Source organism: Kryptolebias marmoratus, linkage group LG17, assembly GCF_001649575.2.
Source record: "Kryptolebias marmoratus isolate JLee-2015 linkage group LG17, ASM164957v2, whole genome shotgun sequence".
In the NCBI taxonomy this organism is placed as follows: domain Eukaryota; kingdom Metazoa; phylum Chordata; class Actinopteri; order Cyprinodontiformes; family Rivulidae; genus Kryptolebias; species Kryptolebias marmoratus.
This window is the reverse complement of record NC_051446.1, coordinates 15,723,074-15,734,323: the sequence shown is the minus strand read 5'-3', so window position 1 is coordinate 15,734,323 and position 11,250 is coordinate 15,723,074. Positions and strand designations below refer to the sequence as shown.

Genomic DNA, 11,250 nt, shown 5'->3' with positions numbered 1-11,250 from the left:
AAAAGGGGAACCTCTTCTGTATTTTAATCTGTACTTTGTGAGTCAGTCATTAACAATGAGGAGGAGAACCTGCAGCCGTGCACATGGCCTTCTGCAAGGATTACCCCAGATTAGGAATACGAGCCGTTTGCTGATTGGTCCTTCTCAACCGTGCCACTTGGACAGCTCAACAGGTTGTGTGCTTATATCTTGCACCTGTCCGGCGATGGGTCTCTGGGGACAAGACTTCCCCGTCATAACCTCCACAGCCTCTTATTAGGATGTAAATGTAGAGGAACTTGTAGAACAGGGCACCAGGTGCGTGGAGCCATGACAGTGCTTTACCAAGGACCTCGTCTCTTGGACTTCTCAAAGACCCCTCCGCACTTGCAGTTCAACAAGTACGTCCTGACGGGTTACCGGCCCGTGTCCACGGCTCAGGAGTGCCTCAGGAGCCTCTTCTACATGCACAACGAGCTGGGCAACATTTACACCCATGGTAAATCCAGATTTAAACACCTTCAAATCTGTTCTTTCTGTGTCTCGTTTAGATTATAAATGTCAAAGTGTCAGAGAAAGAGTGCAAACTGTTTTAAAGTACATCTTTAAGGTTAATGAAGAGCTGTTAGTCTCTTTAAAAATGGAGGTTGAAAGAAAGCCGGTCACCACGTGTCCACTACTTTCACTTCTGACCAATTACAAGCATCCTTGACGAGGAGTGTAATGAGGATATGGGGGATTAGCTTAATCTGCCCTGGGAATCCCAATTGGAAATATCCAACAGTTAACCAGGTCTTTAAGGTGATGGCTGCTGTTCGCTTTAAATTCCTAGAGCGGCTCGGGTAGAACATCAGACTGTATTTTAACAAAACTGCCTCTGACTTCTGTTGGGCAAAACCAAGAGGAGATGGACTTTAAAAGGCATGACCTGAAAACTGTGAAGCCTAAAACGTCCGAAGGCACGTTCTTCCTGTCCCGGCTTCGTCCTCAGTCATCACATAAGTTCATTAACAGTAACACTCTTACTGAGGGGAAGTGAAGGGTATTATTACCGCAGTACTGCACAGGTTCCTCTGCGCTTCGAACAAACGACTGATCAACCAAGAGGAACATTTTGATTCGTTACCTGTTCTGCGTCAGGAGATGAATACTGGAAATGTCCCTTTAACAAACCAGTAAACATTCTGCAAACCTCAATTTTTTATGTGAAAACACTAAATTATTTTTGCTTTAAGTCACTTTGTGCAGTTGTCTGCTAAAAATGAGAGATCCTAATACAACAATAACACAAATTTACTTTTTATTATGGGTTGGATTTTAAATTCCAGGTAAAACAATGGCTTAAAAACTAATCTGTTAACTTTAACACAGTTTATACAGCTACTCTAATTAGGATTTTACTGTGCATTCTTATTTTATAAAGAATGTGTATTTTTTTTTAATCATTTTTGGTTTGTTCATTAGTCCCTGGCTTAAAGAGCTGTACCAAGACTCTGCAAACTGCGGTTCTCGAGCCATATGTGTCTCTTTGTAGCTTTGATCAAAACAAATATGGAAATTAATATTTAGAACAGAAAAGATGAGTTTTAGCAGATTTTCTATCCAACATTTTTGCAAATATGTGACATGATACAAATAACATAAGGAGAAAGTGATCACTTTGTGTATTAGCTGTTAGCCATGTTGTTAATCTAACTTAAAGCCAAATGGTTAAGGTTTTTCTCTGAAATCTGACAGAAAAAAAACACATCTGAGGAAAACACAAAGCGCAGATTTGTCCACGTTTCACAGGTTACTTTATTGTTGGTTATTAAAATAAGTGTTCTACAAAAATATGCTAAATCACTCTAATAAAATAGAAAGGAGTACTTTTAATAAGAACTTCCACTACAAGTTTAAACAATCTTTGGTTTTTGTTAATCATCATTAAACATCTAACAAATGTAAATATGTTTATTAGGATAAAAGCTTATGTTTTATTTTAAAGTAGGATACTTGTACTTTTACATTTTTCCAAATGTTTGATTAAAGGCAGTATCAACAAACACCTGCTTTTTTTATCCTAATGTGTAGAAATTAATTCAATTCAAACAGTTTATTATGCTTTCATGTCTTCAATTATAGTTTTTATTAGTAGTATTTATAAAACAGTTTTATTTTAAGCTTTAAGCACATCTTGTGTCTCTGAACAAATTTAATTCAGTAAGAGAATGAGCAGAAATGTCTCTTTAGGTCATAAGTCACAGAGCCCTGTCGATATGTGGTATTATTTTAATGTATTGTCTTGGACAAACTTGAATTTAATCTCTTTTCCTTTATTTGTTCCCCCCTTTCCCGTGGCCCCAGGCATCCCCTTCCTCCTGTTCTTGGTGCTGCTGCCCTGCAGGATCCCCTGGATGGAGGTGGACAGCACCTGGATCTGCGTGGTCCACTACCTGGCCTGCCTCAGCCCCACCGTCGGCTCGGTCCTCTACCACCTGTTCATGAACCACGTCGGAGGCGAGCACGTGTACGACACTCTGCTCTCGCTCGACATGTTTGGGGTCTGCCTAGTTAACACACTGGGTAATGTCGCAAAAAAGAAGTTAGTACGACTTCTGATGCTTTTAACTGAACTCTTTCCTTTTTAACTCAGTGTTTGACGAATATTACATTTAACAAACAAAATATTCCATTTTTCATGTTTTCTGACAGCGAATGGTCTGTCTGTGTTTCAACTCATTATAATTAGTCTCATTTTATCAAAATGTCAACCACCTGTGGTAGGCTTCCACATAACTGGAGAATCAGAATAAAGGATGTTTGTGTGTTTTTCAGGAGCAGAATTAAATGCATTTTTATTTTTAAATCAGACTCTTGCACAAAGAAACTGAGTCTTAGGATGAAAATAAATGGTCAGAAATGACTTTAACTGCCTCATCAAGTCACGTTGCAAATCTAAAATGAACCTCTGCTCTGGAAAGTTTACGCCCTCCTGTTCCCTTCCTCTTCAGGGGCACTTCCCATCATTTACATCACCCTCCTCTGCTACCCCGCGGTGCAGCAGACCGCCCTGCTGGTCTACGTCGTCCTCTCGGCCTACGGGATCTACTGCGCCACCACGGCCCACACCAACGTGCTGCGGCTTAAATCGTTCGTCTGGCAGGCGTTATTCCGCTTCGTCCTCTTCTTGTTCCGGGTTTACGGAAACGGGGTGGGCAGTCCGGACTCCCTCCGCCTCTTCGTCATCATGGACACTCTGGCTGTCCTCGGGGGGCTGGTGAACATCATCCAGATCCCCGAGCGCTTCAGCCCAGGCCTGTTCGACAACTGGGGCAACAGCCACCAGATAATGCACGTCATGGTCGTCTGCTCCATCATCTACCTGCACTGGGGCACGATGGAGGACTTAGCTTGGGTTAAAAGCTACCAGTGTCCAACCGGGTGACACCAGGAGCAGCCCGTTCACGCTCCGGGCGGCTCTGACTGGCTCTGATTGTCTGCAAAAACGCACTTTAGTCTTAGCCGATTAGAAGTTTGACAGTTTGCCAGAGGAGAATAAAAGGAACCAACAGCACTTATTATTGTGGAACTATCACGCTGCGTTATTAAATTAAAAATCCTGAGCATACTTGATTTACTGTTTGTTGATATGCAGTAGTTTTGGGGTTGTGCGACCTGTAACTACAAAGTCTTCAAACTGAAAATGAAAGAACTGGATCTAATAAAGTATATATTTGTAAATCTTGTTTCCAATTCATGCATGACTTGAATTGTGACAAAGTGAAATGACAGGTATTAATTTCGTGCTTATGATGTTTATTTGCAAGAAAAGTAAGTTGTATGTACAACTGGATAAAGGCGGGTTAGTTCTGCTGCTACAAAGTTGATTTGTTTTCACTCGAATTTGGCAACTTCTCATCAGATTTAACCCTGCACCTCTGGAAGACACCTTCAGACCAAAAGCATGAAAACCTTGGAGAATACGTCCAATTGTGTGAAAGTATGGCCGCTTCAGGAAGGCATAAGGTGCTGATGACGGAGAGGCAGGAAACCTCGACCACAGCAGCGTCAATGTTCAACACAGGAATCACTAAGATGGTGGCTGTAAGTAAGAACGCATCGTCTTTTTTTTGTTCTCGCTCTGAATAAAACTGTCTGGTCAGTCTTCGGCCGAGCTGCTGTCGTCCTCGGGCTCTGAGAGGTCGGTGATGGGAAACCGCAGGATGGCCGCCACTCCGCTCAGCTGAGTCAGCTCTGAGGAGAGAGTTCAGGCTAGTTGTTCACTACAGAACGCCAAATGACGACAACAACTGAGTTCAAGTTGATTTTTGAATTAAAATTAAAGCTGAGCAACACCATCCCTTCATGTGCAGTGGTTTGTGTTACCCACTAACTGTACTTAGAAAAGTAAAGTAACTTTCACCAAGATTAGATCCAATAAATTGGTCAGAACTATAAAGTTATTTAAGTGGAGTTATTAACCTCTAATAAGCATAATTCTGCCTTTATTCTAGGATGATAATTATTAGGGGGCAGTAATATATTAAAACAATTGAAGATGACAAGTGACAATAATAGTTTTAAATCGTTTTTTAAAGCTGACCAGAGTCAGCTCTGTTCTGATCCCAGAAGGTGCAATAAATTGAATATTTCTTCTTATAGCGGAGGAGTAAGTCAGTCAAAACAAATCAAGACCATAACAACATTAAAATGCTTCAAACAGAGCTGTGCAGTCAGCTTCAAACTATTAATTACACCCACTTTAATCTATAAGGAGATGCTCACAGCGGTGTAAAATAAGTAATATTACAGAGTTTAGTTACTTACGTTCACCGGACACATGAAGGCTTGAGAATATTCTGCATGAAAAAGAAAACTTATCAGGATGATTCAGAAACACTGGATGAATAAATCTACATTTAAAACCAGATAAAAGAAAAGTACACCCCAATACATTCATATAAAATACTCAAACAGCTGTATCTTCATGTGTTTATAGCTGCTTGTGGTAAAAGTTACCTGACAGTTCCCCCGTTGTCTCTCACGTTGTCGACCAACCGAACATAACGACTCCTCGTGGGCACATCCTGATGTCTGAGCACACAAGGAAAACACTTAATATAGAACAGAAAGGATCTTTATTGTCCCTCAGTGGGGACATTCAGGTGTACCAGCAGCAAAGTGACGGGCAAATCAGAGAATGCAGATACAGAAGAAAAAAACAAATATGAATAAGCGACTGTACAGTAAAGGCAAATTTACAGCGTAGGAGAAAAAATACTGTGCAGTTTGTAAAATAGTCAGAATACTCAGATTCAAAGAGATGTGTAACTGTGTAGGATACTTTAAAGAATGCAGAACGTGTGTGTATTTAGCAAGAAAAAGAAAAAACTGTAGAAGTGACAGCAGAGATGTAAACACTTATTGAGTTTGTTGGGAGCGGTGATGATTATAGACTAACAGCTGCTGGGAGGAAGGAACCATGATAACGCTGCTTTGTGCACATAGGAGGCAGCAGCCTGTCGCTGAAGGAGCTCTGCAGCTCCGCAGCTCCGCAGCTGCATCACACACTGGGTGGGAGACATTGTCCAACAGTGTTGTTATTTATGCCCCAGTTCTTGTGTCTCCCACCACCTGCCCTGGGTCAAGGGTTCATCCTAGGACAGAGCTGGCCTTCCTGATGAGCTGACCTCACCGCTTCCTCTCAGCTGTAGATCAGCTGCTGCTCCACAGCAGAAGATGGCTGATGCCACCGCAGAGTCAAAATAAAAGATGCACTAGTGGTTTGAACATCCTAAAGCCAGCAGAGCTTTAAGAGCCACGACAGCAGGACGCACCTGAACAACTTATCGCTGATGAGCAGGGTGTCGATGGCGAGGGCGTCGGCCGCTTTCTCCACGTGAGCGATTCTGTGCAGGAGGAAAAAGAGGGAAAGGCTGTCGGGTTTCAGTGTGAATGAGTGAACCTCGGGTGGTTGTTCTGGTCCGTCTCGTCTCACCCGTAAAAGGCTCGGTCGGGTTCATGCTGAAGCATCTTGTAGAAATCTTCCAGGGCTTTCACCTCTCCGGCTGCCTGAGAGTTCGGGTCAGACATGTAAAAATATCCACAATAAGGGTAATATCCAACCTTAGACTCATAAAGCCTGTGCAGATTATTAATCTGAGGCGATGGATTCACTTTACAAACTCCACTGACACGGAATGTAAACTATGAGAAGCTAATGTAAGCAGCTAATAAACATCTTTTACGACTTATTATATTAAACATCATTTAAACTTTCATCTTTTATTATGAGATTTATACCAGAGCAGAATCTGGGGATTCTGTAGTCTTTTGTTTCTGTCTGATTTTAACCAAATTTCATCTCTTTTTAATCTGGGATTATGAATGAAGATAATAAATGACGGGATGTTACCTTCGTATCAGAAAGCCTACTCGTCACGGCAGGGTCACAAAGGATTTCTGTAAAACAAGTGTCTCGTTAGGTCTCTGGCTTGTGACGAGACTCGAAGACCCGTTTGCTCGAAGCAGGAAGCAGCTCGTACCTTTCAGGGAATATTTGTGACCCGACGACGAGTGGACCAGCATGAACTTGGGCCGGTTTTCCAGCAGGACCTTGTTATCCTGCCGCACCGCCTCTTTAAAGAGGTAGGTGTAAAACTGGTCCTTCACGAAGCCCGGACTGGCCACGAGGACGCACTTCACCACTAACAGGAACCAAAGGAAAGAGGAACCAAAACGTAAACAAGCAATCGGATTCTTTAAAAGGAAAAACAATCCTGTCAGAAGCTTAAAGCAAAGCTGTGACAGTAGCTACGAATGAAAAAAAATGGGAAATGTGATGAAAACAGGAGCATTTTGTAAGAGGGCACGAGTCAGAGTCCTACCATCGAAGTTAATGTGGCGAAGAATGGCCTGCATCACCGCCTCGTAGAACCGATCCAGCGCCTGCAGACAGGAAATCTGATCTCAAACTAGGATTTACAGAACAAAACCGCATCCATTTTGGGTTCTTTACCTCACTGATGAGCATTTTTACACTAAAAAGAGTCTTGTGACATTATTATGTAAATAAACATCAAATTGAATCCCTTTTTTTAAACATATCTTGTTCTAAAACTGCAGTTTGGTGCGCAGCACTGTGGACGTCTATTCATAAAAATATGACATGATATCAGTTCATATGTGAAATATTGTGGAATGTTTTTTATTCAGCCAGTGTTGTCCTATTCAGACTGAGGTATTTATACAAAAAAAAGATGCAAAACTAGATGAGTAATTTAGTTTGGACACAAGATAAAGAAGATTAGTACCCACCTACCATCAGCTCAAGCTCCTCATGTTTCTATTTTCTTATTTTAGTTTTTTAAACAGTTTTTTTTCCCCTATTTCTGTGCTTTAAAGGTTTTTAGTTTGCTGTGCAGGTGCAGATGTTAAAGATATCAGAAAAAAGTTTTTCAAAAATTATCTGAAGAGTGTCAAAAATTCAAAGAAGAAGAATTAATTTTCCTACAATAAAGCTGTAAATTTACATTTCTGTTTTTCCCCCTTTTTCAAAGACCAGAACTGCTTTATTTTAAACATCAGGATCAGATTCAGCCTACCTCTGGACACTTCCTGCTATCCAACAAACCTTTTATGCTTTGGGCAGATGAAACTAGAAAAAAATCCTGCATCCATCTTTAAAATCCTGATTTAGGAAAGCACAATCACATCGACCAGATCAATTTGCTGCTTTCCATTAAGATAAATTTAAATAACTGTGCCCTAAAATCCTTTATTATTATTATTTATCATTGCTTTAATAATATGGTGATATTGAACAGCAGACATGAGCAACAACCCAGTTTAGAAATGTTTCCATCGTAAATCCAGGAAGAACATTTATTTCTTTGGCATTCGGGTCAATAAAATCCACGTCAGAGAAGCCGTCCAATCAGGGCGTGGCGGTGTTTACACACCCTGATACGGCATGAGGACTGACCTTTTCATGCTGACTGCAGCTTCCTTTTCTCTTGCGAGGAATGGTGAGCTCCACTTTGGCCCGAAGCAGAGTCATGGCAGGGGTCACCAGCACCAGGTTGGCCAGACCTTCCTGCATGACCACAGCTGCCACGTCTGCCCTCTGGGCTGGATCACATGCCTGCTCTAAAGGGCGGACAAGCCAAGAAGCAGATCAAACTTCCTGTTGTTACACAATGTTCTAATGTGCATTTATTTTTAAAAAACATTCAGCTAGAACATGAAATAACTGATGAACATTACAGAAACCTGACAAATACACAGAAAGTATTTAATGCAAGCGAGGACACAAGTAAACTTTTAAAAGCTGAGTTGGTTCTGCTTTGATGGCTTGATGTCTGACACCACAGCAGACCTTGACAGGTCAGAGCTGTTTTACTGCTAAAGGTAGACATATTTAATAGTAAGTAGGTGGTTATAATCACATGGCTGGTTGGTGTGTATTGATGTGATTGCTCAGATTAAGTGAGAAAGAGGTTGTGGCTGCAGTCAGAGTTCAAGTGAAGCGCCTGCTTACCGATTCGGTCCAGCACAACGCTGTCCCAGCACTTTTTAGCGAGAGTGAACTTCCTGTTGAGCTCGAGCTCGATCGTGTGGTAAGCTCCCATCTGAAAAACACAACAGCATCACAGGCAGCCTTTACCTCCACGTGAGCCTTGGTAGTAGTAATAATAATAATAATAATAAAAACAAACACAAGTCTTAGCTCTGGGTGATGCATTCTTTTCTATAATAATGTGAACAAGTTTTCTCTTAAAACAGAAGCAGCACAAAGTGAGAGGATTCAAACAGCTGAACATTATGACCTTAAACAGACAAACACAAGGACATAACAGTTCACAAACTGAGAAACTGAAGTATGTCCAACTAAAGAAAGGTAATAAACAAACCGGTCCATGCTGTCATGTTTGTAACAGAACTGTTAGAATTAAAGGGGTGAACCAGCTCCAAACACAATCAGAAAACTACAGCTAAAGAACTGGGCTGTTGTCTTATTTAACAGACTATGAAAGGAAATGATTGTGGTACAGTCAAACTCATTTACACAGATGTGTCTAAAACATCCTTCAGTGGCAACAACCACTAATGATCCACAGCAAACCCGGCCACTGAGGAAAGCTGCACTGTTTCGTTAAATTTATGTAAAAACAAAGAAAATAAAGATTAGCTTTTCTGCCCATGTCACCCACTTCACGCTTTCATCCGTAGGGCTGATATGAATCTCGCACCTTGACATACTGGTTCTCCTCGAGGTTGGTGCCTTTTACTCTCAGCTTGCAGGCCTGGGAGTCGAAGTCGATGGTCTCCACACATAATGTCAGGGTGGTCCGGACTCTGGAGCTGCCCACGCTTCCCGTGTTGGATTCTGTCTGCACCTTTCTGTAAAACCAAGAGGAAGGCTTCAGTTGTTAGGCAAAGGTCCAGTTTTACGCGTGAACTGAACGAAACATGCAGAAAGCTAGACTAAGTTCAAATCAGTGACTGAGGAGAAATTACTGGATTTTGGAAGTTAGACTGTAACATGACTTAACAATTAGATGTTTGTTTGTTTTCTTCTGTGTAAACTGAGTGGTAAGTGGCAAAATGATTTAATTTTTGTGTGATGTATAAAAAACTGACAATAAATGAACTGAACTGACAGATTTGAACACATTTAATGGCTTAGAAGATAAATTTCAGGTCAAAGCAGATTTATTTTAGCCAAACCATCCACATACAGCTGATGTTTGCACCTTAATACCTACAATGAGTACCCTGGAGGTTTGTATGAAACAAAAACTGATCTCTTGCCAAGAAATTACAAAAACAGGGATGTTATAGTGGTATTTAACTTTGAAATAATAGTGAAATTTAGGAACTTGGAAGATTCCTTTGTCATTTTTCCCCACCATCATCAGTTTTAGTCTTGTGGTACAAATATCACAGACCGCTATGATTTTATTGCAAAGACGGTGCAAATGACAGAAGAGTTTACGGAAATATGGCACTGCTTTCAGATTGATAGGGTTGTAAAAAATAAAAGGATGTGACAAAACCAGCGGTAAACCCACATACAGTTTGTGTCTGACAGTTCCTGGAATCCTTTGCACAAACTGATCCTGCAACATCCTTAAATTGTGGAAATACTGTGCAGCATATGAGCTCCCAGATCGACAACACCTCAAACCAAACATCTTTTGTGAAATAGATGTAGATTACAAGGTATCACGGCTCATCTTCCCATGTAAGAAGTTACTGGTTACCTGATGGTCGAGGCTCTCAGGCTGTCCCCCACCTGGAGCAGGTTGTAGGTGTGCCACATATCCTCTGCCTCCTCTGGGGTCAAAGTCACCTGACTGAAGAAGTGTTTGCAGGCATTAAAATAGTTCCCTAATGGGTATAATTTAGTTAATGAAGTTAAAATGAGGAAGAGCTCTTAAGAACCCATGATGCAGATAGTGGGATAACGCTGATGCAGTTATTACTACATAAACTACAAAACAAGTTGCTAACCTACTTAATGCTCAAGCAGGTGAGTTTAAACACAATTGGTAATATTTTATGTTCTGTAAAACATTTATACACGCTTCCCTCGTTAGTGCTAGTGTAAATGTAGGTTTAAATACCTACAGCTATTACGCTGACACGTTTAGTCAGCTACAAAATAGCATGCTAACATTAGCTACCACATTCACTCACTTACCCGGCATTGTCTTTTTCTATATCCTTATTGATCAGCTTCATTGTTGGAGTATCATACACTATGAACAGGACTATTAGCTTAAACTAAAGAGGTTGACATTTAACCGAGTTACAGACATTTTTTTTATTTAAATGAAAGCGCAAACTAAGCTAAGCCATCTCTCAACTTTGGAATGAATCACTCGGTTCGTGTTGCCAGGCGCTCAGACAAAGGTCTGCTCCTCACCGGTCTGCCGGTGCGAAACCCGGCTAGAAGCGATGACGAGCGGCGAGGGGGGAGCTTATGTTCCAGTGTGAAACAGTATCAAACCCCGCCTACTAGTTACTCCGCTGAATTCGCCGGCGTATAAATGGTTATAGACCCATTGCGTCATACCGACATACGTCAATCCTTTCCATCTTGGTCACTTTCGTGGGTGTCGCGACTGCGCAGCAGTTACAAAGCTTAAAGAAATCAGTATATGTAGATACATGTATTTAACATTTAGCATTAAAAAAATTCTGACTTTCTCAGCGACCAAAACTCGATTAATTTTCGAGAATAGCTGTTCTTTTAACATTGCGGTTTTGCGCTCAGTAAATGCT

The 11,250-nt window shown here is 41.2% G+C and overlaps 2 protein-coding genes across 2 annotated transcripts; one reads left to right on the top strand and one right to left on the bottom strand.

The window, feature by feature from the left end:
• Positions 1-49: 49 nt before the first annotated feature.
• LOC108247738 (progestin and adipoQ receptor family member 4) lies at positions 50-3,702 on the top strand. The gene is made up of 3 exons (XM_017436092.3): positions 50-478; positions 2,326-2,544; positions 2,973-3,702. The coding sequence occupies exons 1-3, from the start codon at positions 310-312 to the stop codon at positions 3,404-3,406; spliced, it is 822 nt and encodes a 273-aa protein (XP_017291581.3). The 5' UTR covers positions 50-309; the 3' UTR covers positions 3,407-3,702.
• Positions 3,703-3,756: 54 nt separating this feature from the next.
• Positions 3,757-10,989, bottom strand: pelo (pelota mRNA surveillance and ribosome rescue factor). The gene is made up of 13 exons (XM_017434462.3): positions 10,667-10,989; positions 10,227-10,319; positions 9,213-9,363; positions 8,501-8,591; positions 7,946-8,109; positions 6,849-6,909; positions 6,507-6,668; positions 6,377-6,423; positions 5,960-6,033; positions 5,799-5,870; positions 4,981-5,055; positions 4,789-4,820; positions 3,757-4,215 (listed from the first exon to the last, which is right to left on the bottom strand). The coding sequence occupies exons 1-13, from the start codon at positions 10,705-10,707 to the stop codon at positions 4,121-4,123; spliced, it is 1,158 nt and encodes a 385-aa protein (XP_017289951.1). The 5' UTR covers positions 10,708-10,989; the 3' UTR covers positions 3,757-4,120.
• Positions 10,990-11,250: the final 261 nt, after the last annotated feature.

Coding starts and splice junctions, on each gene's coding strand:
- LOC108247738 (XM_017436092.3), top strand. CDS start 310: ATGACAGTGCTTTACCAAGGACCTCGTCTCTTGGACTTCTCAAAGACC. Junction 479..2,325: donor GGGCAACATTTACACCCATG/GTAAATCCAGAT, acceptor CCGTGGCCCCAG/GCATCCCCTTCCTCCTGTTC. Junction 2,545..2,972: donor CTGCCTAGTTAACACACTGG/GTAATGTCGCAA, acceptor CTTCCTCTTCAG/GGGCACTTCCCATCATTTAC.
- pelo (XM_017434462.3), bottom strand. CDS start 10,707: ATGAAGCTGATCAATAAGGATATAGAAAAAGACAATGCCGG. Junction 8,110..8,500: donor CGTTGTGCTGGACCGAATCG/GTAAGCAGGCGC, acceptor TCCGCCCTTTAG/AGCAGGCATGTGATCCAGCC. Junction 4,216..4,788: donor CCTTCATGTGTCCGGTGAAC/GTAAGTAACTAA, acceptor CTCTCTCCTCAG/AGCTGACTCAGCTGAGCGGA.